This window comes from Pristiophorus japonicus, chromosome 7 (genome assembly GCF_044704955.1).
Source record: "Pristiophorus japonicus isolate sPriJap1 chromosome 7, sPriJap1.hap1, whole genome shotgun sequence".
NCBI classification, from domain to species: Eukaryota; Metazoa; Chordata; class Chondrichthyes; family Pristiophoridae; genus Pristiophorus; species Pristiophorus japonicus.
In genome coordinates this window covers 126,288,851-126,316,666 of record NC_091983.1, presented here as the reverse complement: position 1 = coordinate 126,316,666, position 27,816 = coordinate 126,288,851, and the positions used below count along the sequence as shown (strand labels likewise).

Genomic DNA, 27,816 nt, shown 5'->3' with positions numbered 1-27,816 from the left:
GTTCTTCTCCAACCCAGAGGAGATGTCCTTTACCCTAACACTGGGTAGGCAACACAGCCTTCGGGATGCATACTCTCAGCTGCAGAGAACCCTATCTGTCCCCCTAACTATACTGTTCCCTACTACAACCACCTGCCTCTTTACTCCCCCCACTTGAATGGCTTTCTGCACCACGGTGCCTTGGTCAGTCTGCTCATCCACCCCGCAGTCTGCACACTCATCCACAAGGATTGCAAGAATCTCAAATCTATTGGACAAGTGCAAGGACTGAGGCTCCTGCAATGCTACCTCCTAGACCCCCTTACCGGCTTCACTTGCAGTCACACCCTCCTGTCCCTGACCATGTGTCACTTCTGAAGTATTTAATCTAGAGAGCCTCCTAGAGCAAAAGGTCCAGGTAATTTTTTCCCTCCCTGATGACTCGCAATGTCTACAGCTCTGGCTCCAGCTCCTCAACTCGGAGCTGAAGTTCGTCGAGCTGCAGACACTTACCGTAGATGTAGTCGCCCTGGACCAAAACGTCCAGAAGCTCCCACATATTGCTGCAGCAACACATCTCCTGTTTTCCCATTATATTATTTAATTAATTAGTTTAGCGTTAATCAAGTATTTACCCTAGTTTATTAAATTAGTTAAATAAAGGTTAATTTTTAGTATTTAGTTACATGCTACATGTTAATTTAAAGAAAAACTTAGCCCATAATCACTACCAATCACTTACCTGCCTTACCTGTGATGTTACACTGCAGAGTTCTCCTCACCCGGAGCCATGCGATCTCCTGGGAGGGGCAAAAAAAAGATTAAAACCCAGGCCAATAGGGGAAAAAAATCTGGGAAAATCCCTCTGACCCAACCAGGTGATCGAAACTAGTCCAGGAGATCACACTGGCCGCATGCTGTGGCTTTTATTCCCGTTCTTAGGCCTCAGTCTGCTCCCGCTCAGGTACTCAGCCACTCTGTGAAAAAAGTTAGGGAAAACAAGGCAAAGCAATACCTCCCGCCCCCATTTCACCGAACTCTCCCACTTAAACTCTTGTTTTCTCACTCTGAGCTGCTGTACTCTGAGCTACCAGCACACAGCCCTTGCTGTTTAAACTGCTTGTGGCTCAGATGAATCACCACTGGTCAGCTGTTCAAAGAACTAGTTTTAATTAACTGCCTCTTTAGCAAACTGCTGGAGAGATAGTTAGCTTGTCTCTACTTCAGCCTGAAAGAATCCTAAATATTTAACTGTTAATTTTACTTCGAGGCTACTAGCAGTTGCCACCAGCCTCCAAATGGTATAAAAGAGATTAACCCTCAAAACTTGTTTTCTCACTCTAAGCTGATGCACTCCTTAGTAGGATCTTTCTAATGAATAATATTTATTATAAAAGGAAAATATCCATAGAAATCCATGGGGGGGGGGGGGGGGGGGAGGGAAGGGACACAACACTTTGGAAAAAGTAGGAGTTAAACACCAAAAAGGTCAGCCATTTGCAGGTGGCTTCTGCTGCTTTTGAAACTACATTCTTCCAAAAAAAAAAAGACCTAACTTGCAAATCCAAGATTGTTGGACTCGTACCTCTTTGACCAAACTTTTGGTCACCTGCCCTAATTTCTCCTTATGTGGCTCGGTGTCAAATGTTTTTATCTCAGAATACTCCTGTGAAGCGTCTTGGGACGTTTTACTACATTAAAGGTGCTATATAAATACAAGTTGTTGTTGCTGTTTAGGAAAAGACAGAGCTTCCCTATAGATTTCAGTTGGAAGATTTTTTATGAACAAGGAGGTAATCCTCTGGTAAAGTGGCTCTTCAAAGTTATTGGGCAGGATTAATTCGTTGGAATAAGTTAAAAAAATATCACATCAATCCATTCAAAAAGTATTTGGAGAGAGAATGACCTAATTCAACTTTTTAAGACAAATTAAAAACTAGATATCTGTGAAAACTCTGAACAATTGTGAAATCAAAGCTATGCACGTCTTTACTCATAGAAATCAACTTATATTCTAAATTAATTGGGCATGAAAAAAAAAATCAGGGCTATGATTTATTTTCAATGAAAATCATCACTTGAGAAATGAACTTCTGCATTTTGACAATAGACAATATTATCTTTTAGTCACCAAGAAAACAAATTACTCCAAATTGGAGTTCACCCAGCTGGCACAAGGACTTGGAATAGAGCAGTTTTCTAAACTACAAACTTTGTTCCAGTGGAGGGACTGGAAAAGCTGGGGTTGTTCTCCTTCGAGCAGAGAAGGTCAAGAGGAGATTTGATAGGTGTTCAAAATCATGAATGGTTTTGAGAGAGCAAATAAAGAGAAACTGTTGCCAGTGGCAGAAGGGTCAGTAAGCAGAGGACAGTGATTTAAAAAAATTCCTTTGGTTCTTTTGCCAAATACATAGCAACTTGTGATTGAGAATTCACTGCCTGAAAGAATGGTGGAAGCAGATTCAATACAGGTGCAGCGTTGAGAATCCAGAACCCTCAGAACCAAAGGCCGTTCCGGATTCTGGATTTTTCCAGACTTTCGATCGTCTTACTGACGTCACAAATTCGGAAATACCTGAGCTCAGGTTCGGGTATTTCCAGATTTCAGAACGTCAGAAAGGGGGGGATCCCCGCCGAGGAGCTGTTCGGGCCGGCCAGCCCCGGTGATGAGGTCATTGGGCGGGGCTCTGCCGAGGAGCGAGGAGAAGCTGTTCGGGCCAGCCGGCCCCATCGCGGTGGTGGTGTTCGGGCGGGCCGGCAAGGAGGCCCCGAGGTAAGGGCAGCGGCGGCGAGCTGGGCGAAGCGAGTGGCGGCGAGGTAAGGGCAGCGGGGGCAAGGCGAAGCGAGTGGCGGCGAGGTAAGGGCAGCGGGGGCAAGGCGAAGCGAGTGGCCCCGAGGTAAGGGCAGCGGGGGCGAGCTGGGCGAAGCGAGTGGCGGCGAGGTAAGGGCAGCGGCGGCGAGCTGGGTGAGGCGAGTGGCCCCGAGGTAAGGGCAGCGGGGGCAAGGCGAGGCGAGTGGTGGCGAGGTAAGGGCAGCGGGGGCAAGGCGAAGCGAGTGGCCCCGAGGTAAGGGCAGCGGCGGCGAGCTGGGTGAGGCGAGTGGCCCCGAGGTAAGGGCAGCGGGGGCAAGGCGAGGCGAGTGGTGGCGAAGTAAGGGCAGCGGGGGCAAGGCGAAGCGAGTGGCCCCGAGGTAAGGGCAGCGGCGGCGAGCTGGGCGAAGCGAGTGGCGGCGAGGTCAGGGCAGCGGGGGCAAGGCGAGGCGAGTGGCGGCGAGGTAAGGGCAGCGGGGGCAAGGCGAGACGAGTGGCCCCGAGGTAAGGGCAGCGGGGGCAAGGCGAGGCGAGTGGCGGCGAGGTAAGGGCAGCGGGGGCAAGGCGAAGCGAGTGGCCCCGAGGTAAGGGCAGCGGGGGCAAGGCGAGGCGAGTGGCCCCAAGGTAAGGGCAGCGGGGGCAAGGCGAGGCGAGTGGCCCCGAGGTAAGGGCAGCGGGGGCAAGGCGAGGCGAGTGGCCCCGAGGTAAGGGCAGCGGGGGCAAGGCGAAGCGAGTGGCGGCGAGGTAAGGGCAGCGGGGGCGAGCTGGGCGAAGCGAGTGGCGGCGAGGTCAGGGCAGCGGGGGCAAGGCGAGGCGAGTGGCCCCGAGGTAAGGGCAGCGGGGGCAAGGCGAAGCGAGTGGCCCCGAGGTAAGGGCAGCGGGGGCAAGGCGAAGCGAGTGGCCCCGAGGTAAGGGCAGCGGGGGCAAGGCGAGGCGAGTGGCCCCGAGGTAAGGGCAGCGGGGGCAAGGCGAAGCGAGTGGCCCCGAGGTAAGGGCAGCGGGGGCAAGGTGAGGCGAGTGGCCCCGAGGTAAGGGCAGCGGGGGCAAGGCGAGGCGAGTGGCCCCGAGGTAAGGGCAGCGGCGGCGAGCTGGGCGAAGCGAGTGGCGGCGAGGTCAGGGCAGCGGGGGCAAGGCGAGGCGAGTGGCCCCGAGGTAAGGGCAGCGGGGGCAAGGCGAGGCGAGTGGCCCCGAGGTAAGGGCAGCGGGGGCAAGGCGAGGCGAGTGGCCCCGAGGTAAGGGCAGCGGGGGCAAGGCGAGGCGAGTGGCGGCGAGGTAAGGGCAGCGGGGGCAAGGCGAGGCGAGTGGCCCCGAGGTAAGGGCAGCGGGGGCGAGCTGGGCGAAGCGAGTGGCGGCGAGGTAAGGGCAGCGGGGGCAAGGCGAAGCGAGTGGCCCCGAGGTAAGGGCAGCGGGGGCAAGGCGAGGCGAGTGGCCCCGAGGTAAGGGCAGCGGGGGCAAGGCGAAGCGAGTGGCCCCGAGGTAAGGGCAGCGGGGGCAAGGCGAGGCGAGTGGCCCCGAGGTAAGGGCAGCGGGGGCAAGGCGAGGCGAGTGGCCCCGAGGTAAGGGCAGCGGGGCAAGGCGAGGCGAGTGGCCCCGAGGTAAGGGCAGCGGGGGCAAGGCGAGGCGAGTGGCCCCGAGGTAAGGGCAGCGGGGGCAAGGCGAGGCGAGTGGCCCCGAGGTAAGGGCAGCGGGGGCAAGGCGAGGCGAGTGGCCCCGAGGGCAAGGCGAGGCGAGTGGCTCCGAGGTAAGGGCAGCGGGGGCAAGGCGAGGCGAGTGGCCCTGAGGGCAAGGCGAGGCGAGTGGCCCAGAGGTAAGGGCAGCGGGGGCAAGCTGGGCGAGGCGAGTGGCGACGAGGTAAGGGCAGCGGGAGCAAGGCGAGGCGAGTGGCCCCGAGGTAAGGACAGCGGAGGCAAGCTGGGCGAGGCGAGTGGCGGCGAGGTAAGGGCAGCGGGGGCAAAGCGAGGCGAGTGGCCCCGAGGTAAGGGCAGCGGGGGCAAGGCGAAGCGAGTGGCGGTGCGGTAAGGGCAGCGGAGGCAAGGCGAGGCGAGTGGCCCCGAGGTAAGGACAGCGGAGGCAAGCTGGGCGAGGCGAGTGGCGGCGAGGTAAGGGCAGCGGGGGCAAGGCGAGGCGAGTGGCCCCGAGGTAAGGGCAGCGGGGGTAAGGCGAGGCGAGTGGCGGCGAGGTAAGGGCAGCGGGGGCAAGGCGAGGCGAGTGGCCCCGAGGTAAGGGCAGCGGGGGCAAAGCGAGGCGAGTGGCCCCGAGGTAAGGGCAGCGGAGGCGAGCTGGGCGAAGCGAGTGGCGGCGAGGTAAGGACAGCGGGGGCAAGGCGAGGCGAGATGTCGGGCAGCGGCAGGGCCCTGAGGTTGGCAGGGTCAGCGGGTCCGGATTCCGGAACATTTTACAGATTCCGGATGACCCCGCCACCGATCGGTCCGGATTCCGGAACATTCCGGATTTTCAACGCTGCACCTATAGTAACATTCAAAAGAGAATTGGATAAATACATAAGGAAAATAAATTACAGGGCTATGGGGAAAGAGCAGGGGAGTGTGATTAATTGGATAGCTCTGCCAAAGAGCCAGCATAGGCATGATTGGCCGAATAGCCTTCCTCTGTGCTGTATCATTCTATGATTCTCTGATATCACTGACTATTGAAAAAGAACTTAATTTTCGACAAGGCAAATTTGTGTTTATTTTCAGTGAATTATAAATAAGAACACTGGGGAACAGTTGTAATTGAAATATGAATGGAGAGAGCCCCTGCAGAGGCATCATTGTACCTGATCAAAGACCGACACTGCAGACACAGTCCGATGGAGCTTTTACAATAGCAAGTCTCAGAATTTATAAGTCTAGTTTCTTTAGCGTCCACTACTGATGGTGCTTGTGCTGGCTGCCGGAGTCGAATATAAATACATATTTCCATGACTATAATTGTAATGTCTTGATTAACAGAACGTTGAAGGCTGTTCATTTGCAATTATCATACAAGACATTCAAGGGTCTCTGATTTGCTATTTGTTTCTTGCACAGCAAGAGAAGCAGATTATCCTGCGACCAAATACTCCAAGTGGATTTGATGAATGTATTTTCTAATCTATTCTGGATGCAATTACAAGATTGAATCAAAAGCTTTCAATGGATTAAAAATTTAATTTCTCCTGGTTTGCTCAAGTGGAATGCTACTTTTATATTGTTTCAAAAGGTAGCATTTGAAGGTCAAATATCTTCAGACTGGATTATTAAGGGAAGTTGATGCAATATTGCCTTTCTTGTCGTCGCTGATGACCTTAAACAAATCAAAGCTGCATATTTAAAGTTGGAAAACACCTCTTCAACTGGACAGAGTTACCACTCTTACTGCTCCTCGGAATCATCAGTTTGGTAAATGTAACAATTTGTTTTTGCAGATTTGAACGAGGACACAGGAGTTCCAGTACATTGTCACCCTTTCTCAGATGAAACAAGCTAAACATTGATTAAAAGGTGGCTATAAATAAGAGCAGTAAATTACGACAGCAGATTTTTAATGGCCATAAGCATCTCTATGAAAAGAAATAGCCCTGAAGCAGCTGTTGATAATGAAGTCTTCCTTGAATTATTGAGAATGGTATTGTTTATTCTTGCATATAATGTGAGCCATGCATAAAATAACCCCCCCACCCCCAAAGTAAGTTATTTATTTTACAAAGCAGATTTCAATGGCAGTAGCACTTTTACACTCAAACAGCAGGTGTTAGCCCATTGGTTGCTATGCCCACCCCCACCCTCCAGCATAGGAAACCTAATGTCCTGTGATGCAGAGTGTGGAGCAGGAGATTGCGGCTCTGGGAATTGGATTGTGAAGACTTTTCTATTTTCGGCAATCAGTGACATCATCATAGTCAGATAAGCATCTTGTGATATTTTGCAAGCACGACATAACTGCAAGTTGACATTGCTATTGTAGTAAAGCTTTCCCCTGCCCCCAAACACACACATGCACGAAAAGCACCAATTCTGTGCCTCAACACCGATGTCAGAAGATAAATTTCAAAACTTGTGGCATACTAATACAGTCTTGATATTATCAATAGCAATCTTCCCTATGGGTTCTGTAACCGAATTTAACAATTTCATGCCAATCTGGGTTCTACTTTGGTTGCTTAGGTGCTGCAGCCCCATATTGTCAGAATTGGACTGAGGCTGCCCAGTCTCATTTCGCATTGGAGCCTTCACCCTGGGCAGCATTCAAACACAGATCCCAGGAAAAGTCAGTGCACAACCCAATCACCAAATAGATTTTAATTTAAAATATATTGATTGCCCAAAAAGCTATAGACAGTGCACAGATTTTAAAATAGATTCTCTTATAATGCTCTTCATGGCTATTTAGAACACAGATTCAGGTTCAATGTTTTTTTGTTATGGATTTAATATTCTTTATCACCAAGATATTTTCAGTACTGCTCAACTGCTAATAAATCTTCAGGATTAAACTTTGAATACTGTCTTGTCTCATTTTGAAAAACATAAATTTCAATGCCACAGATAAGGTTGGTGAAGCATAATATTTCTGAGAACTATTCCGGTGGCTATTTTTCTTTCATTTGAAATTGACTAAAAGATTGCATTCTAATCCCATGAGCCAACCTAGAGTTCAGCTTCTATGCTATCCTGTTATCAAACCTAGACAGAAAGTCATACTATTTCTCTGCCACCACAACACCAAGCACCCCCGTTCCACCTTCTGCACAAACCACCCGACAATACTTCCTAAGTATTATGTATCTTGAGTAGCTTTTAAACTCCGATTATTGTTTTCTTTTCATTGAATAAGTGCATTTAAAACTCAAATTTGAATTATGTTGGTTACAGTGAAAGGGTGTACAACTTGAAAATATTATGGCAAATTACTTCAGTTAATTCACAACATGTGAATTCTGTGTTCATATCCGAGCTGTGCTCTGCTAAAAACTGTCCTTATTTATTGTATCAGTATAGATTAGCAGGGCCATCAACATGCTCCAATATTCCAAAGAAATCAACTTACCAAACTGATGGACCAAGAATTGTGCATAAATTACAATGTAAACAACTGCACAATAAACAAAGGAAAAGTAAAGTCAACAGATGGTTGTCAGCAAGTATTTATCTTAAGAATTTATAACATTCACCTTATTAAATGATCAATTTAATCTAAGAGTTAATATAGACAAACTTGGAACTTAGTGATGGCAAGTAACTATAATCAGCCCACTCATTTGAATTTACTCCAAATCAAGGCCTCATGTTTCCTGCAGTTATTTTAGACCCATGTCCACTAATTTCAGTACTTTTAAATGTTTATTCAATGATGGCTTCCTCTTAAAAGAAAAGGTTGCACAGGTCTCCCTTAAAATTCTAGCCTGCTCCAGTTCTTCACTGCAAGGTTAGAAAGGCCATTTTCCTTTATTCGCTGCTGATATGTGGGTGTTGCTGGCAAGGCCAGTATTTATTGCCCATCCCTAATTGCCCTTGAGAAGGTGATGGTGAGCGGCCTTCTTGAAGCCGTGTGGTGAAGATACTCCCAACGGTGCTGTTAGGGAGCGAGTACCAGGATTTTGACCCAGTGACGATGAAGGAACGGCAATACATTTCCTTAAATTACTCACTCATTCTCGCTGGACCCTTAGTTTCCCATTATTTTTGGAATGTTTGTGTATTCTATCATGAAGACAGATATAAAGCATTATAATTTCTCCTGTCACTGCTTCCGAAGGACCCACATTTACTTTTTACATGCCCATAGCAGCTTTTGCAATCTGTTTTTATTTCTCATGCTAGTTTACTCTCATAAGAACATAACATAAATAGGAGCAGGAGTAGAACATTTGTCTCCTGGAGCCTGCTCCGCCATTTAATAAGATCATGGCTGATCTGATCATGGACACAGCTCCAATTCCCTGCCCGCTCCCCATAACCCTTTATTCCCTTGTCGCTCAAAAATCTGTCTATTTCCGCCTTAAATATACTCAATGGACCCAGCCTCCACAGCTCTCTGGGGCAGAGAATCCCACAGATTTACAGCCCTCAGAAGAAATTCCTCCTTATCGCAGTTTTAAATGGGTGAACCCTTATTCTGAGATTATGGGCCCAATTTTGGCCGGTACAAATTTCTGCCATCAAAGGTCCGCCGCTTTTGTGGAACGATTAGGGCGCCATACATCTTCAGGACCATTTTGGCCGCTCCCCAGCCTCTCCCCGATTGTGGTGCTGCGTGGCAAGCTCGATTCGGGGGGCGGAGCCAGGTGCGGGTGCTGAAAACAGTGCCGGGACCTCTGCACATGCGCGCACATGTGCAGTAGCTCCTCGCAGCCCGACGCTGTGTGGGAGGGGCCGAAGCACGCCGTCCCTATCCCGGGTCGAGTGGCCTGCGGCACTCTCTGATATTGAAGGATCGCAGACCGGTGCGAGCATTGACTTGGTGCAGAGCCAGGATGGTAAGGAGAATTCATAGGACACCGAAGAGGAGATCACTGACAGCCAAAAGTGCCCAGTGTGTGAGGTCATCTTCCCCATCAACCTGGAGGACTTTGATTTCGAGCAGCACGTTGTGAAGCACTTTGTTTACGAGTGTCCAATGTGCCAAAGGACTTTTCCAGAGAACAGACAAGCTGCCTAAGACGACCATGTGCAGTCCCATTTTATGAAGGTCAACTGAGGGGCAAACAACAAACCAGTTTGAGTTCTACTTTATAAAGATGCCGCCGAGACCAGCCTTTCCTCTCCCTCCCCCCCTCCCGACCCGGCCCGCTGCCTTCCCCGGCCAATTTCAACTAAAGGTAGGACTTAGGACAATTTTAAAAATTGTTGTTCAATTGTTTACCCTATTTTTATGTAGTTATTTGAACTTTTGTATTGAATGTTTGCTGCTTGGTGCAGGCCCTACCTGCGCCGATTTGTTAACTGCCCGCAAGGTTTTTCAGAGCAGGTCACATACGCTGTCCTAAATGGATTTGGAGTAACTTTTAGCTGGCCAAAATGGCATAAATGGCCAAAACTGGCATAAGTGTCTGGTAAGGCCCCCTTTTGGGAAAAAAAACTGCAAAAAAAAAAAATCACACCTAACTGACTTACTCTGGAGCAAATATTTTGGGGAAAATGGCATTTTTTAAAACTTATGCCAGAAAAAACAACTTACTCCAAAAAAATTGATGCAAGTCATGGCCAAAATTGGGCCCTATGTCCCCTAGTTTTAGTTTCCCCTCTGAGTGGAAATATCCTCTCTGCAGTCACCTTGTCGAGCCCCTTCATTATCTTATATGTTTCGATAAGATCACCTCTTATTCTTCTGAACTCCAATGAGTATACGCCCAACCTACTCAACCTATCTTCATAAGTCAACCTCCTTATCTCTGGAATCAACCTTGTAAACCTTCACTGAACAGTTTCCAATGCAAGTATATCCTTCCTTAAATACGGAGACCAAAACTGTACACAGTACTCCAAGTATGGCCTCACCAATACCCTGTACTTCTCTGCATTTATACTCTATCCCCCTTGCAATAAAGGCCAATATTCCATTTGCCTGACTGATTACTTGCTGTACCTGCATACTCACCTTTTGTGTTTCATGCACAAGGATCCCCAGGTCCCTCTGTACTGCAGCACTTTGCAATGTTTCATTTAAATTATAATTTGCTTTTCTATTTTTTCTGTCAAAGTGGATAACCTCACATTCTCTCACATTATATTCCATCTGCCAAATGTTTGCCCACTCACTTAGCCTGTCTATATCCCTTTGCAGATTTTTTATGTCCTCCTCACAATCTGCTTTTCCACTGGTTCCCCCTTTTCCACCCTGCTTGTTACATCCTCAAAAGAACTCCAGCAAATTTGTCAAACATAATTTCTCTTTCATAAAACCATGCTGACTCTGCTTGATTGAATCATGCTTTTCCAAATGTCCTACTAAATGTTTCCTTAATAATGGGCTCCAGCATTTTCCCAAGACAGATGTTAGGTTAACTGGTCTATAGTTTCCTGCTTTCTGTCTGCGTCCTTTTTTTTCAAATAGGGTTGTTACATTTGCGGTTTTCCAATACGCTGGGACCTCCCCAGAATCCAGGGAATTTTGGTAAATTACAACCAATGCATCCACTATCTCTGCAGCCACTTCTTTTAAGACCCGAGGATGTAAGCCAAAAGGTCCAGGGGATATATCCGCCTTTAGTCCCATTATTTTACCGAGTACTACTTCTTTAGTGATAGTGATTGTATTAAGTTCCTCCCTCCCTATAGCCCCTTGATTATCCACTATTGGGATGTTTTTAATATCTTTTACCATAAAGACCGATGCAAAATATTTGTTCAACTTTGCTTCATATTTGTTTTTGTCTTTATTAATTTCTTGGTCATCCTTTGCTGCATTCTATAATCCTCCAAATCCTCAGGCTTACTACTCTTCCTTTAATCTAATTCTATCTTTAACTTCTCTTGTTAGCCATGGTTGGGTCACTTTACTCATGGGGCTTTTATTCTTCAGGGGAATGTATATTCAAATTATGAATTAATTTGTTTAAATGTTTTCCAGTGCTTATATCTACATTCATATCTTTTAATCTAATTTCCCAATCTACAGTAGCCAACTCGCCCCTCATACCGACATGGCTTGCTTTGTTCAGATTTAAGTCCCTACCTTTTGACTTAACTAAATCACTCTCAAACGCTATAAAATTTTATCATATTATGATCACTCTTCCACAAATGCTCCTTTACTGCAAGATTATTAATTAATCCTTACTCATTGCTGATCTAGAACACTATTGTTAAAATAATTCCACGAACTTGTCTCCCACACTATTACTGCAAATTTGGTTTTCCCTGTCTATATGAAGATTAACGTCCCCATGAATACTGTATTACCCTCGACACATCCACCTCTAATTTCCTGATTTATAGTCTGGCCAACACTACAACGACCATTTAGGGGCCAGCAGTGTTTTCTGCCCCTTGTTTTAGCTCCACGCAAACAATTCAAATCTTGTTTTCCCTAGCTAAGATCCTTTCTCTCTACTGTCTTTATCCCATTCTTTATTATGAGGTCTACTCACCTCCTTTTCCATTTTACCTATCTCTTCGAAAAGTGAAGTATCCTGGAATATTTAGTTCCCAACCTTGGTCACTCTGCAACCACGTTTCCATAATGGCTAATGGATCAAACTCATTTCTTTCTATCTGTGCTATTAATTCATTTATTTTGTTGCGAATGCTTCATGCATTCAGAGATAGTGTCAATGGGATAGATTTTGTTCAAAATCAGAAATTGACGGATTGCCGCCCCAAAAAACGCTAAGATTATTAAATTAATGACAGCAAAAAATTGATCAAAAAATGGAAAAAATTTCCGTCTGGCGGGAAAAAAAAAAAATCGGCATTGTACGTGGATTCTCGGCGGAAAACGTGAACCTCGTCAAATTTAAACCGCCCTGCAAGTTAGGAGACAGGAGCAGTAATAGGCCATTCGGCCCTTCGAGTCTGCACCATCATTCAACATGATCATGGCTGAACACCTCTCAACACCATATTCCTGCTTTTTCCCCATAACCCGTAATGTCTTCTGTTTCTAAAAAATCTATATAGAAACATAGAAAATAGGTGCAGGAGTAGGCCATTCGGCCCTTCTAGCCTGCACCGCCATTCAATGAGTTCATGGCTGAACATTCAACTTCAGTTCCCCATTCCTGCTTTCTCGCCATACCCCTTGATCCCCTAGTAGTAAGGACCTCATCTAACTCCTTTTTGAATATATTTAGTGAATTGGCCTCAACAACTTTCTGTGGTAGAGAATTCCACAGGTTCACCACTCTCTGGGTGAAGAAGTTCCTCCGCATCTCGGTCCTAAATGGCTTACCCCTTATCCTTAGACTGTGGTAGAGAATTCCACAGTTTCTCCTCATCTCAGTCCTAAATTTTCTACCAAGTGTTGGGCCTAGGGAGGGGCAAAACACAAAAAAAATATTTTTCAATAAAACAAAAATTTTTTTTTTTTTTTTTTTTTTAAAATCGGAAAACATTCTCAGGACCCTTTTCCACAATTGCTGCGAAAGAATTTAAAAAAACTTTAACTTACCTTTTTTTGCAGGGTTTTATAGCTACCGCCAAGCTCTGGCTGGGTTCTCGTGGGCGTTTTTTTCGTCCTCACCTCCAGGTCACCACCGCGACTAAACTTGGGCGGTAGTGGTTTTTCCGGTGGTGCATGCCGACGGTCCACTCCCCAGTGGTATTTCGAAACCGCCGGGTGGTTTTCCGCTGAAAACGAAAAATACCACCGAAAAGCCCGGCCGGAAATGCTCACCAACTTCCAGCCCTTTAACTTCAACTTTTTTCTATTTACCCCTGATGTCACCTTCGTCTCTAATGTCATATTACCTTTGTTAAGCTCTTTGTCCTTTCTGATCCACTATGCTTATTTTTCCCCCTCCTCCGTTTCGGATGCCCCCAAAAGTTCGTCAACATCCTCTGCCTGCTCTACGACGACATGTTGGCCGTGACCCTTACCAGCGGATCCATTACAGATCCAATCGACGTCCGGATCAGGGTCAAACAAAGCTGTATCATCGCCCCAACCCTCTTCTCAATCTTCCTTGCTGCCGGCTCCACCTCACAGTCAACAAGCTCCCCGCTGGAGTAGAACTAAACTACAGAGCCAGTGAGAACCTGTTTAACACCTGCGCGGTCTCTAGACCAGGTCCAAGACCACCCCAAAATTCAGTCAGATTCAAGTTGGTTATGGATAAGGACAAGGATAGGCCTGGAATAAAAGTTCTGAATTGGAGAAAAGCTAATTTTGCTAAGTTAAGGAGTGATTTGGCCATAGTGGACTGGAAACAGCTACTTGTGGGTAAATCAGTGTCGGAACAGTGGGAGGCATTTTAGGAGATCATCCGGAAGGCTCAGGCCAAACTTGTGCCCTTAAAGAAAAAGGCTGGGAAAAATAATTCAAGAGCCCCCTGGATGTCTAGGGACTTACAGGGTATGATTAAGAAAAAAAGAGGAGGATTAAGAAAAAAAGGGACGCTTAAGTCATATACCAACGGCTAAATACTATAGAATCTTTAGAGGAATATAGAAAGTTAAGAGGCAAAATTAAAAAGGAGATTAGGAATGCTAAGAGAGAGCACGAGAAATTCTTGGCCAGTAAAATTAAGGAAAACCCTAAGATGTTCTATAAATATATTAAGAGTAGGAAGGTAACTAAAGGAAGGGTAGGATCTATTCAAGACCATGAGGGTAATCTTTGTGTGACGGAAGATATTGGGAGGGTTCTTAACGAATACTTTGCATCTGTTTTCACAAAGGAAAGGGGCAGTGCAGATACTGCTATCGAGAAGGAGTGTGATATTCTGGATGAAGTAAATATAGAGAGGGGGGACATATTAAGGGGTTTAGCAACTTTGTAAGTGGATAAGTTTCCAGGCCCAGATGAAATGCATCTCAGGCTGTTGAGCGAAGTAAAAGAGGAAATAGCAGAGGCCTTGACCATCATTTTCCAGTCCTCTTTGGATCTGGGCATGGTGCCGGAGGATTGGAGGACTGCTAATGTAGTATCCTTGTTGAAGAAGGGAGAAAGGGATAGGCCGAGTAATTACAGGCCTGTCAGCCTAACCTCAGTGGTGGGAAAATTATTGGAAAAAATCCTGAAAGACAGGATAAATCTGCATTTGGAAAGGCAAGGATTAATTAGGGACAGTCAGCACGGATTTGTTAAGGGAAGATGGTGTTTGACTAACCTGATTGAATTTTTTGAGGAGGTAACCAAGAGGGTCGATGAGGGTAGTGCGTACGATGTAGCATATATGGACTTTAGCAAGGCTTTTGATAAGGTCCCACATGGTAGACTGGTCATGAAGGTTAAAGCCCATGGGATCCAGGACAAAGTAGCAAGTTGGATCCAAAATTGGCTTGGAGGTAGGAAGTAAAGGATAATGATTGATGGATGTTTTTGTGATTGGAAGGATGTTTCCAGTGGGGTTCCACAGGGCTCAATACTGGTCCCTTGCTTTTTGTGGTATATATCAACGATTTAGATTTGAATATAGGGAGTATGATTAAGAAGTTTGCAGACGACACTAAAATTGGCTGTGTGGTTGGTAATGAAGAGGAAAGTCATGGGCCGCAGGTGGATATCAATCTACTGGTCAGGTGGGCAGAGCAGTGGCAAATGGAATTTAATTCAGAGACATGTGAAGTGATGCACTTTGGGAGGGCTAATAAAGAAAGGACACACACATTAAGCGGTAGGCTACTTAATAGTGTAGATGAATAAAGGGACCTTGGAGTGCTTGTCCACAGATCCCTGAAAGTAGCAGGCCAGATGGATAATGTGGTTAAGAAGGCATATGGAATGCTTGCCTTTATTGGCCGAGGCATAGAATACAACAGCAGGGAGGTTATGCTTAAATTCTATAATACTTTGGTTAGGCCACAGCTGGTGTACTGCGTTCAGTTCTGGTCACCGTATTATAGGAAGGACATGATTGCACTAGAGAGGGTGCAGAGGAGATTTACTAGGATGCTGTCTGGAATGGAGAACCTTAGTTATGAGGACAGATTGGATAGGCTGGGTTTGTTCTCATTGGAACAGAGGAGGTTGAGAGGAGACCTCATTGAGGTGTACAAAATATTGAGGGGCCTGGACATAGTGGATAGTAATGGCCTATTTCCATTGGTGGATGGGTCTATTATGAGGGGGCATAGTTTTAAAGTGGTTAGTGAAAGGTTTAGAGGGGATTTGAGGGGGGCTTCTTTATGCAGAGGGTTGTGGGGATCTGGAACTTGTTGCTTGGAAGAGTGGTGGATGCAGAAACCCTCACCTTTTATTGGATGGCACAGATATAATGGTAAGTACTGCAGGGAATTGAATACAACCAGGGTGATCTCCTGGACTAGTTTCGATCGCCTGGATGGGTCAGAGGAATTTTCCCAGATTTTTTCTCCCAAAATTAGCCTTGGTTTTTATCTGGTTATTGCCTCTCCCAGGAGATCACATGGTTCTGGTTGGGGTGGAATGTAGAATGTTTCAGTGTCGCAGTTGTGTGAGGCGAACTGGTTGGGCTGGGTGCTCTTTGCTTTTCCATCATTGTTCACAGGTTTGTGTGTGACCTTTAGGGCTGCTGACCAAGGGCCGTGCAGCTCTTTCTCGGCTGGCATGGACACGATGGGCCAAAATGGCTTCCTTCTGCGCTGTAAATTTCTGTTTCTAAACTCTGTCATTGAGCTACAGTATGCGGACGATGCTTGCGTCTGCGCACATACAGAGGCTGAACTCCAGGATATAGTCGAGGTATTTACTGAGGCGTATGAAAGCATGGGCCTTACGCTAAGCATTCGTAAGACAAAGGTCCTCCACCAGCCTGTCCTCGCCGCACAGCACTGCCCCCCAGTCATCAAGATCCACGGCATGGCCCTGGACAACATGGACCATTTCCCATACCTCGAGCCACTTAACAAGAGCAGACATTGATGACGAGATTCAACACCATCTCCAGTGCGCCAGTGCAGCCTTTGGCCACCTGAGGAAAGAGTGTTCGACGACCAGGCCCTCAAATCTGCCATCAAGCTCATGGTCTACAGGGTTGTAGTAATACCCGCCCTCCTGTATGGCTCAGAGAATGGACCATATACAGTCGACACCTCAAGTCGCTGTAGACATGCCGCCAATGATGTCTCCGCAAGATCCTACAAATCCCCTGGGAGGACAGATGCACCAACATTAGCGTCCTCAACCAGGCCAACATCCCCAGCATTGAAGCACTGACCACAGTTTATCAGATCCGCTGGGCAGGCCACATTGTCCGCATGCCAGACAGAAGACTCCCAAAGCAACTGCTCTATTCGGAACTCCTTCACGGCAAACGAGCCAAAGCTGAGCAGAGGAAACGTTACAAGGACACCCTCAAAACCTCCCTAATAAAGTGCAACATCACCAATGACAACTGGGAGTCCCTGGCCAAAGACCGCCCTAAGTGAAGGAAGTGCATCCAGGAGGGCGCTGAGCACCTTGAGTCTCATCGCCAAGAGCATGCAGAAACCAGCGCAGGCAGTGGAAAGAGCGTGCGGAAAACCTGTCCCACCCTCCCTTATCCTCAACGACTATCTGTCCCACCTGTGACAGGGACTGTGGTTCTCATATTGGACTGTTCAGCTACATAAGGACTCATTTTAAGAGTGGAAGCAAGTCTTCCTCGATTCCGAGGGACTGCCTATGATGATGATGATGTGGACCACGAGAACTGGATCCTCCCCATTCCCAAGTTGTTCTCCAGCCATGAGGAGATTTCCTTAACACTGGCACCAGGAAGGCAAGATAACCTTTGGCAATCCCAGTCGTGGCTTCAGAGAACAGTATCTGCCCCTTGACTATACAGTCCCGTACAGTTACAGCATTCCTTTTCCCTCCCCCAACTTGACTGGCGTCCTGTACAAAGGTACCGTGTTCAGTTTGCTCATCCACCCTACAGACTTTGCCCTCATCCACACAGGCAGCAAGAACCTCATTCCTGTTACCTAAGGGCAAAGGTTTGAGGTCCCCTTACCTGTCCGACTTGCAGTCACGCCCTCCTGTCCCAGACCACTAAACAAACTTGCATCACTACCTAACCTAAGGTGTGACTGCCTCCTGGATCCAAGTGTCCAGGTAACTCGATTGTAATACTTTTACCTTAATATTTTACCGAATTGAAAAATATTATCTTGCAACATCCACAGCACATCGAACAAGTTATATGTGCTCTCAATGTAATCTGTTCATTCCACAACCTTACTGCAAATGAGCTTTTTCCAATAAATAGAAAGAAACTGGGTCTCAGATGAGTTCAAAAGGCAATTCCATCCATTAGTTAAGGGAAGTCAAGGTATTGGGTAAGCTGCTCATCTGTTGGTAGAAGCCACTGCTAAATACAATCCAAAAATCCAATTTCTCCATAATACAACAAAAGACACAAAATCTGTTTTGTTTAATGGTACTCGTCTGATAAAAATAACATTTCCTCACACAATCTACTTTTTCACTTAGCCTGTATTTCTTGTAATGCAATGTTGAATGTCACTTAATTTAGAAATACTAGTCTTAAATTAGCATTATTAATAGAATTTGCAAAATTGCACAATGGAGAGGAAAAAAAGTAGGATACTCAGTCAGTCTACTTCACATATTAGACAAATGATTTGAACTACGAATTAGTATGCTCAAATATTAGAGATTGTTATTGCGATATAAAATCAATTCCTCCCATGCTGGATATATACCCCCGTTTGGACCACGATTGCATGCCAGTTACAAAATTCAGTTTAAAATAGTGCTAGACCTTCCGATGGAGTGGAACAGTAAGTTGTGTATGCGACTGGGCACCATATAGCATCCCTCTGCAAAATCTGGAGGTCAACCCTGCAGTAAGGGTTGTACCTCAGTGACCAATGCTGGAGGAACTTGAGAGAGAGAAGCTGAAACACCCAATCAAACCAGCTTACACAGGACAGAGGCTGGGAGAGGGCAGCTCCTGGAGAGCTCCTGCTTTACACTTTACTCGCTGTAGCTTTTTTTTTTGGGGGGGGGGGGTGTCAACAAACTTGGGCTGCACTGGGGCACATCAGCTCTGTACATTCTGGAGGTCTGGATTTTTATTCTAGTGATTTTCACTACCCTTAAAGCTCTAGTGCTAAGCTTTGAACATGTACAATACATGCTGAAGTCCTGACAGAGAACAAGTCAGTAGGACTGACACCAGAAGGGCTCTGGCATTCCGAAGGAATTCTGAATCAGATTATTGGCTTAAACTAGGTAAAAACAATTAAATCAAATTGAAACATTAATTATGTTTCTCGCTCCACAGATGTTGTCTGATCTACTGAGTGTTTCCAGCATTTTCTGTTTTATTTTAGATTTCCAGCCTGCGCAGTATTTTGCTTTCATATTGTAAAGGATGTGTGATGCGCTCTGTGGACACAAGAGACTCAAAAGACACAAGATCATACCAGAATTTTAAAACTTGCGAATCATGCACAAGAATGTAGAACGAACCGAGCAAACTAGCTGTAGCAAATTCCGAGCATGAAAATTGCACAATCCAGGATCTCTACTTACCAAAATGCTATGCTTTTTTTTAAAACCATGTTTGGAAGCACACAAGCATCTTTGTGAAAGAAAGAACTGAGAATCTAGGCAAAAGTGAAGACCCACGTCTTCTGAACTTGGCTGAAGTGGAAATAAAGTCGAAATCACTCAACCAAAAATGCAAAGAAAAAATCAGAAACTCAGTGATGGTGAAAATTATTTTCCCCAGTACATGAAGGGAGTTTGAATGAATGAGGAAGAATTATTAAAATACAAACTAGCCAGCAGAGGAAATTCGAGCTTTTGGGGATGTGGAAATGATAGACTTAAAGTTCACTGAACCCAGTCAATTCCTTGAATACAATACAATATAAAGGCTAGGGTGACCATATTTTATAAACAAATCCGGAGAGACAATGGGGTCAAGTTTCGCCCCGAGTTGCTCCTGTTTTTTTGGAGCAACTGTTTTAGAATGGAGTATCTTAGAAATTGCAATTCTCGGCATTTAGTTTGCTCCAGTTCTAGTCAGTTAGAACAGTTTCAGTTTGGAACAGATTTTTTTTTCAAAAGGGGGCGTGTCCGGCCACTTACGCCCGTTTTGAAAGTTTTGGCAGTGAAAACATACTCCAAACTAACTTAGAATGGAGTAAGTGTAGATTTTTGTACGCTCAGAAAAACCTTGTCTACACTTAGAAAATCAGGCGTAGGTTACAAATCAGGCGTAGGGAATGGGCGGGGGGGGGGGGTTTAAAGGGAAGTTTACAAACATTAAACACTTCAGTTTTACAAATAAAGAGCCATCATCAATAATAAATGATAAATACATCAATAAATCAATCCAAAAAAAATTAATAAAAAATAATAAAAAAAAAAAATCAAGAAATAAAACATTTTCTACTTACCGACTGCAGCACCGGGAGCCCTCCAACAGTGTGCTGGGACGGCCCCCCCAGTGTGTCTCTGTCAGTGTCTCTAACTATCTGTCTGTGTGTGTGTCTCATTCTCTGTCTGTCAGTGTCTGTGTTTCTGACAGGGGCGGGGTGGAGAGAAGGGGGAGGAAGGAGGAGGGAGGTAGAGGGGGGCAGGAGGGGGGGAGGGGAGGAGAAGGAGGGGGGGGGAGGATGAGAAGGGGGGAGTTGAAGGAGAGAGGGGAGGGAGGGAGTGAAGGAAGGTGAGGGGAGGGAGGGAAGGGAAGAAGAGAAGGAGGCTGAATGGCCGGGCCCAAGACTTCGGGCTGGATTTACAGGTAGGTGGCATTGGGTCTTGGGTCCCGGGTCTGGGGGGGGGGGGGAAAAGAGTCACGGAGGGGTGGGGAGAGAGTCGCGGAGGAGTCGCAGAGGAGTAGGTGGGTGGGGGTGGGGGAAGAGAGAGAGAGAGAGAGAGAGAGAGAGAGAGAGAGAGAGTGAGAGTGAGAGTGAGAGTGAGAGTGAGAGTGAGAGTGAGAGTGAGAGTGAGAGTGAGAGAGAGAGTCGCGGAGGGGGGGGGGCGGGGGAGGAGGAGAGAGTCGCGGAGGTCAAGTCGCCGGGGGGGGGGGGGTAGCGGATGTCGGGTCGGTGGTGGGGGGAGCGGAGGTCGGGGCACGGAGGATTGCCAGGGGAAGGGGGGGAGCGGAGGTCGGGTCGGGTCAGGTGGGAGGTGAGCCTTATCGACGCAGCCCCAGTGAGGCCATTCAGCCAGGGCGAGGGGCTGCATGCTTCGGGCCCCTCCCACAGTTTTGGGCGCCTGGAGCTACTGCACATGCGTGCCCACTGTAGCGCACATGTGCAGAGGTCCCGGCACTGTTTTCAGCGCAGGCACCTGGCTCCGCCCCCCACAGTTCATGCTGCGCCGCACCCAGCTCCAGAGGACCTGCAGGGAGCCGGAGAATAGGTGAGTTTTTTTTAGGCCCACTTTGTGGCGCGAAAAACGGGCGTCCAGGTCCAGGCTGCGCCGTTTTAGGCGAGGCCCGAAACTTGGGCCCACAGGGTGGGAACACAGCAAAGTAACCAGGATGGAAATGCAGGTTGCTCAACGTAGCGAATTTTTTTTTTTAAAGCAGTCTATAACAGTTGAACATATACACTACAAATGCAAAACAGATGTGCATATAATTAATGTGGATGTGATGTCACATGATTAAAGGTGATTCAGACACCTGACCCCACCCCCGTGACTGAGGTCACACCTGATCTCCCATCCGGGGACTGTCCCCGGAAAATGGGAACGTCTGGTCACCCTAGTGTGGGTGTAGCAAATACTCGGCAGCAATTGGAAAAAAATAAAGAGGCCTTTATGACACCATAAAAAAGGTAAGACAATGCAATGAAAATTATTACAAGCATGAAAAGCATCAATACAATTTAGCTGCAACATTCCCAGTTAATTCAGACATGTTGAAACAGTGCAGCCTGCAAACATATTTAAAAATGGATCTATGAATCTTATCTTCAAACAATCCAGCAGTATATTAGTTAACAGAAATAACACAATCCATTGTACAAAAACTGCGTGCAGAGGTTTTGAACAAAATAGCAAATACAGCATAATGCTTCAGTATGATGAAGGAATAATAATTTATGAACACAGGAAATATTTGGGAACTTAAACCTTATAGTTTGGAAAAAGTGCTAGTGAGAACATAGAGGTTTCTCCTTTGTGAGGCATCTTGGGAATTTGCCGTGTTAATCGTATGATGTAAAAGTACATTATGGCTACTACTGCTGTACCGACTGCCACCTTTACAGCCCTTTAAAGTAGATTTTGCGCAAATGTCAGAACAGATTGCTTAAACAGTCAAGCCACGTTGAGTCGTTACATTATGCAAAACCATGGAAACAGATCTAGTGGTGTCACTCTTGCTCTATTTGTTTATGCAAAATAAACATTGTTTGAGATGTCTTTCAACCTCATCAACTTATGGGCACCATAATTCTTCATTTTTTTTTGTAAAATACATCTTTTTATGCAGTAAAAAAATATATATAAACTCTGCACAGCTTTCAGTCCCAATATTAGATTTAAGGGTAAAAAGTACAACTGAAAAATACTTACCAAATAGACTACTAGAATGGTGTTGTTTAGATAAAGGCTTCAATTCACTTGATCCCCATGCATGACGTTTGTAATTCTCCCAGGCATGTTTCATCATCTATAAAACATAATGGGGGAATACTAGGTAAATTTTGATATAGTTTTATCCAAATTATTATAAAAGACACAGTTATACATGGAATTTTCTAAGCCCAAGTTTTGTTTTCTCTACACACAATAATTCAAAGCCTGCTTAATATGTCTGTACATATTGCTTTCAGTTATAGGTAGAAAGGAGACTTCTAGCTCCAGAAATTGCATTTTTCTTTCCACATTTAACTTTACTTTTTCAGTTTTTAAATTAATTATAATATACAAGTACAGTTAAAAAAAAAAACTGAAATGGCCTCTCACCAACTCTACAAGTGCATTTGCAATGCAAGTTGAGAGAAAAAACTGGATACCAGACTAAAAAAAGATAGAAAAATTACAACAATAATAGATGCAAGTAAATTCAGATAGCTAAAATAAAGTTCTTTTAGTTATTCTCTGGAATTAGAAAAGGCTGCATTTATTGTCCATCACTAATTGCCCTAAGATGGTGGGCCTGATCCTTGTACAGCTGCAGTCCTTCTTCCACAACAGAGGTTGGTATTTCCAAGATACTGACCCAGCAACAATGAAGGAATAGTGAAGTATGTCCAGATTAGGATGGTGTGTGATTTGATGGGGAATTTGGATCGGATGGGGTTCTCAAAACTGCTGCCCAAATTGGTAGAGATCAGAGAGAGGGAGATTCTGTGCAAGTAATCTTGGTGAGTTGATGCAATACAAGCTGCAGATTATACATTCTATAGCCATTGTGTGCCGGTGGTAGATATAGAATCCACAGCCAAGAGCCATCCCAGAACTTTCACGAAACACCAAAGCTATAATGCAATAGAATAGGTGAAGGTCAGCAAGTTGTGATGAAACTGACTTCCTGTATGGCCAAATATAGCTGGATTAAGGGACAATTACAGAAAATGCTTGAATGGGAGCAGTCTCATATGCATCTCATCACAGTTGAATGACATTGCAAACACCACAACACAAAATCAAAATACTACGGATGCTGGAAATCTCAGATCATCAGGCAGCACCTGTGGCGAAAAAGAGAGTTAACATTTCAGGTCGATGACCCTTTGTCAGAACTGGTTCTGAAAAAGTCATTGACCTGAAACATCAACTCGGTTTCCCTCCACAGATGCTGCCTGACCCGCTGAGATTTCCAGTATTTTCTGACATCTCAAACAATGTTTATTATGCATAAACAAAGAGAGGAGTGACACCACTAGCAACATGGCTATAGCAAGACCAAAATGACAAAAATTAAACTCATTGCCGACTTGCTGGCCAAGGCCCGTCCACAGCCATTTTTGAGCAAGACTCAATTTAGGCGTCATGTGCTCTGTGCTCCTGAGAGAGACGGGAGCCTCATTACTCAATGCACATTGTGGCCCCATGATGGTACTTGCTGAGTGCTGGACCCGCCCACTACACAGGCAGAAACGGCCAGAGCTGGTGCCCATTAAAGAAATCGTTGAAAACAGGTCTGATTTAAAAAAAAATCTCTTGACAATTTGACAGCTCTCCGTGCCTTGCTACTAACCTTTCCTCTCCCTTCAATAATGCTCCTCGTGCCTCTTCACTCACCCCACCCCCACATGGGTTGAATGCAAATAAAGTGCAACCATCAAATTGTTTGGGCTTCTCACTGGCAACATCGTGCGGGCTTTGCAATCGTTTCGCCCGCCAATGTATACCTAAATTATCCCTTCGAGGAAGTTGTTGATGGACTGATAGGAATGCCAGGCCAAATAGCCTCGCATTTCTCAACTGAAATTATACAATTAAGACCTGTTGTTCATCGCATCCATATAAATCAATATAGAATGGAGCATGAAGTCAGTCCATCTTCTTTAAACCCAACATACAGATTCTGTTGTTGAAAGGGAATGATAATTCTGGAACTATCTAAAAATATTACCATCTTCAAAGAAATACTTCCTTTGTAGCAAAGTGAAAGACTGGATTGAATCCTCCCTTGAGCAAGTGAGACAAGAGTGCAACATCCAAAGCACTCCACGTGCAGAACTCCTCCCACCCCCCCGGATTACTCAATCAAAGGAGAGCAGGCAGAGAGAGACCTTGCGTGACATGAAAATGGTATCATGACTGCACCCAAAGGGATAAAACTTCAAGGTATGTGTAAAGTCCTGTCCCTGCAGTACAGATTCACACGAGGCACATACTGAAGTCAAGGTCACTCAGGACCTGCACCTTTATTACACAGCTCTCGAATGCCTCACTTGCCTGAGACCTGTCCTGATATACCTGTTTGGGACAGGTATCCAATGTCTCCTGCAAGTGCACCCCTGGTGGCAAGGTAAGCTTGTGGTTACAGGTCATCTCTAGTTACCGTCATGTATAGCATGATGAGATAGTTATGTACAGTAGTGTGAGATACATGACAGTGAGGATTAGAGGAGAGGATTCAAGTGCTGGGATTTGCCCACATGTTGCCAGAAATAAATGAACAAAAGTAATTCTGCTGAACTAACAACACAGAAGCAAATGGGGCTTGCAACAGAAATAATGGAGAAGACGATTTAAAAAGACCCGTTCATGCATGCAAATTAAAATGTAGTTTAAATCTGCAGCAGGGGAGCTTCTCAGATGTCACATGCTTAAGGAAGAATAAAACTCTCAACTGAAAATAAATATTGCATTTAAGCACTTTACTCGTAATTAATTTACTCGCTAGCAAAATCCATCTTTTTTTTGCGCACTGTCCACGATAGTTTCTCTTGACCAGTCCGACTGTAGTTGGAGTGTTGGTGCTATAAAATGATAAAGCAAACCAGAAAACCAGCTAAATCCCTCTGCAGAAGCAAATGTGTCTTTGAGAATGAAGATGATTGTCAGATCTTGATAATTCATCCATTAATTCAATTTTCTGTAGTTGGCAAACAGCACTTTTATTGCATAAAAATACAAGCATTTGTACACTCCTCTCTCTTTATATTTGAAGTATTGTACCGTAAATAGAAGCATTCCACCTAGATCTGGGCTTCTGAGAGCAAGATAGATTATGTTGTGCAAGTAGGACAAGACCCAAATGAATTTCAAAATCAAAACCACTCAGACTTCTATAGAATAGTTATATCTATTGTGAAAGCTTGAAACACACTCCCAGTAAACCCACAGTAGATGATGGTGCAAATGTCAGACACTGAGTGAATACCTTGGTGAACCAATGAAACAAAAAAACGGCCATTCATACCACAGGAAAAGATCAACTAATATTTCTTTCCAAGTAACAAGTATTTAGTAGATATTTAGCAAATATCTACTAAATACCACAGGGCAATTTTGATTGCAAAATAAAACCAATGCCTTCATCCTGGAAAGGGACACGAGAATGGGACATTTCAATATCTGCTTTGTACATTAATTGCACATTTTTATGCATACACTACATATACACACGTGCCATTCATGTGATATTCGATAACTATTTTAATATTGACCATGGTCATCAGACGGCTCGAGTTTTGTTTAGCAGCAGTATGGTCTGGTTTGTTGTACAAGTTAAAAAAAAATAAGAACTTGCATATCCTGTCGGGTGCTCTTTTGCAAAATAAACCTATTGACCAATGATGAGAAATAATTGGTGTTTGGCTAAAATGCAACTTTTAATGAACACGTCTGGATACCTGTTCTCACCTATTTGATCTAACATTTCCAACATTCATTTTCAAAAAAGGCAAATGTGTCTGAACAAAACCACAAACTCACTTAAAAAAAAATTACTTGGAAAAAATATAACCATAAGTACTTCAATTCTGTAGTTTACAAATCAAAGCCTGCTATTCAACTGAAGTAATAAAAACAAAGGCAGCCCTCTACTGTCATCATCATAGGCAGTCCCTCGAAATCGAGGAAGACTTGCTTCCACTCAAAGTGAGCTCTCAGGTGGTTGAACAGTCCAACATGGGAATTACAGTCTCTGTCACAGGTGGGATAGACAGTTGTTGGAGGAAAGGGTGGGTGGGACAGGTTTGCTGCACGCTTCTTCCACTGCCTGCTCTTGCTTTCTGCATGCTCTTGGAGACGAGACTCGAGGTGCTCAGCGCCCTGCCGGATGCTCTTCCTCCACTAAAGGCGGTCTTTGGCCAGGTGTAGGTGGGGATGTTGCACTTTATTAAGGAGGCATTGAGGGTGTCCTTGAAAAGTTTCCTCTGCCCACCTGGAACTCGCCTGCCGTGTAGGAGTTGAGTAGAGCGTTGCTTTGGGAGTCTCGTGTCGGGCATGCGAACACTGTGACCCGCCCAACAGAGCTGGTCAAGTGTGGTCAGCTGGGGATGTTGGCCTGATCGAGAACACTGATGTTGATGAGTCTGTCCTCCCAAGGGAGTTGCAGGATCTTGCGGTCCTGGACAATACGGACACTTTCCATACCTCGGGAGTCCATCATCAGCAAGGGCAGACATTGACGATGAGGTTCAACACCGCCTCCAGTGCGTCAGCACAGCCTTCGGCTACCTGAGCAAGAGAGTGTTCGAAGATCAGGCCCTCAAATCTGGCACGAAGCTTATGGTCGACATGGCTGTAGTGATACCCACCCTCCTGTATGGCTGAGATGCGGACCATATACAATAGACACCTCAAATCGCTGGAGAAAAACCACCAACGATGTCTCTGCAAGATCCTCGACTATACTGTACTGTATCTGTCGGCAGTTATAAAAAAGGAAAAACGTATATTTCTTGCAGCAAGAAAACTTTTCTTTTTCTACTGAATTCAACCCTTCTGAATGATTTATTTATGGAACGATTATGGAATTTCTTCAAAAGAATACATGTAAATTATTTCCCATTATCTCTGTAAAGTCCTGTCCCCTCAGTACAGATTCACACGAGGCATGTAGTGAAGTCAAGGTCACTCTGGACCTGCACCTTTATTTCACAGCTCTGGAATGCTGCACTTACCTGAGACCTGTCCTTATATACCTGTCTCTTGCAAGTGCACCCCTGGTGGTAAGGTATGCTGGTGGTTACAGGTCATATCTTATTACAGTCATGTATAGCATGTTAGGATACAGTTATATATAATAATGTAAGATACATGACATCACCCTCCCCCAAGGTCTTATTGTCTTTATAGGTTCAGTCTCTCAGGTGGTCTACGCTCTCGCGTGGAGCGTCTGAGTTGTGGTTCAGTTGTTTGCCTTGGTGTCTGCTTTTCTTTGGGTGTGGTTGCTGGTATCTCGCCTGGACTGTCTGTTTCAATTGGTGTGATTGTTGTTGACTCGCCTGGGCTGTCTGTTGGGATTGCCCTTTCCTCAGGTTGTTCCCTCTATCTGTCCACCAGGTGTGGTGCGAGTTCCACATAGTCGTCTGCCTCTGGCTCCGCAGTGTTGTTGGTAAATCTGCTTTTGACTTGTCTACATGCCTCCTGCAAGTTTTGCCATTGTCCATTTGTACAGTAGCCTGTTTCCTTCCTTGCATGTTACTGTCCCTGCAAGCCATTTGGGACTCCTGCCATAGTTTAGTACAAACACTTTGTCCCCTATCTTATTCCATCTCCCCCTCGAATTTCTGTCATGGTGCTCAGTCAGCTTACAGCGCTTTGCCTCAACGATTTTGTGCATGTCTGGGAGGATTAATGAGAGCCTTGTTTTTAAAGACCTTTTCATCAACAGTTGCGCAGGGGGGATCCCAGTCAATGAGTGCGGACGAGATCTGTATGCCAGCAGCAGTCGCGACAGGCGACCCTGCAGAGTGGGACCTTGGATTTTAAGCATGCCATGTTTAATGATTTGCACTGCTCTCTCCGCCTGGCCGTTGGAGGCAAGCTTGACGTGATTTATGCCGTGGTCAATTATAAAGTCTTGGAATTCT

The 27,816-nt window shown here is 45.6% G+C and overlaps 1 protein-coding gene across 2 annotated transcripts in view; it reads right to left on the bottom strand.

The window, feature by feature from the left end:
• man1a1 (mannosidase, alpha, class 1A, member 1) overlaps nt 1-27,816 on the bottom strand; it is a 590,495-nt gene that overhangs the window by 381,216 nt on the left and 181,463 nt on the right. Inside the window, exons 1-2 of one of the 2 annotated variants that reach the window (XM_070885308.1) lie at nt 21,893-21,940; nt 731-779 (exon numbers count right to left, since the gene is read on the bottom strand). Coding sequence is in view for 1 of the 2 variants with exons in the window: in XM_070885307.1 (XP_070741408.1) it covers nt 21,893-21,989 (97 nt within the window). In the remaining variant the exon portion in view is untranslated. Of the gene's footprint in view, nt 1-730; nt 780-21,892; nt 21,990-27,816 lie in introns of those variants that run through there. The other variant, XM_070885307.1, reaches the window with a different exon arrangement.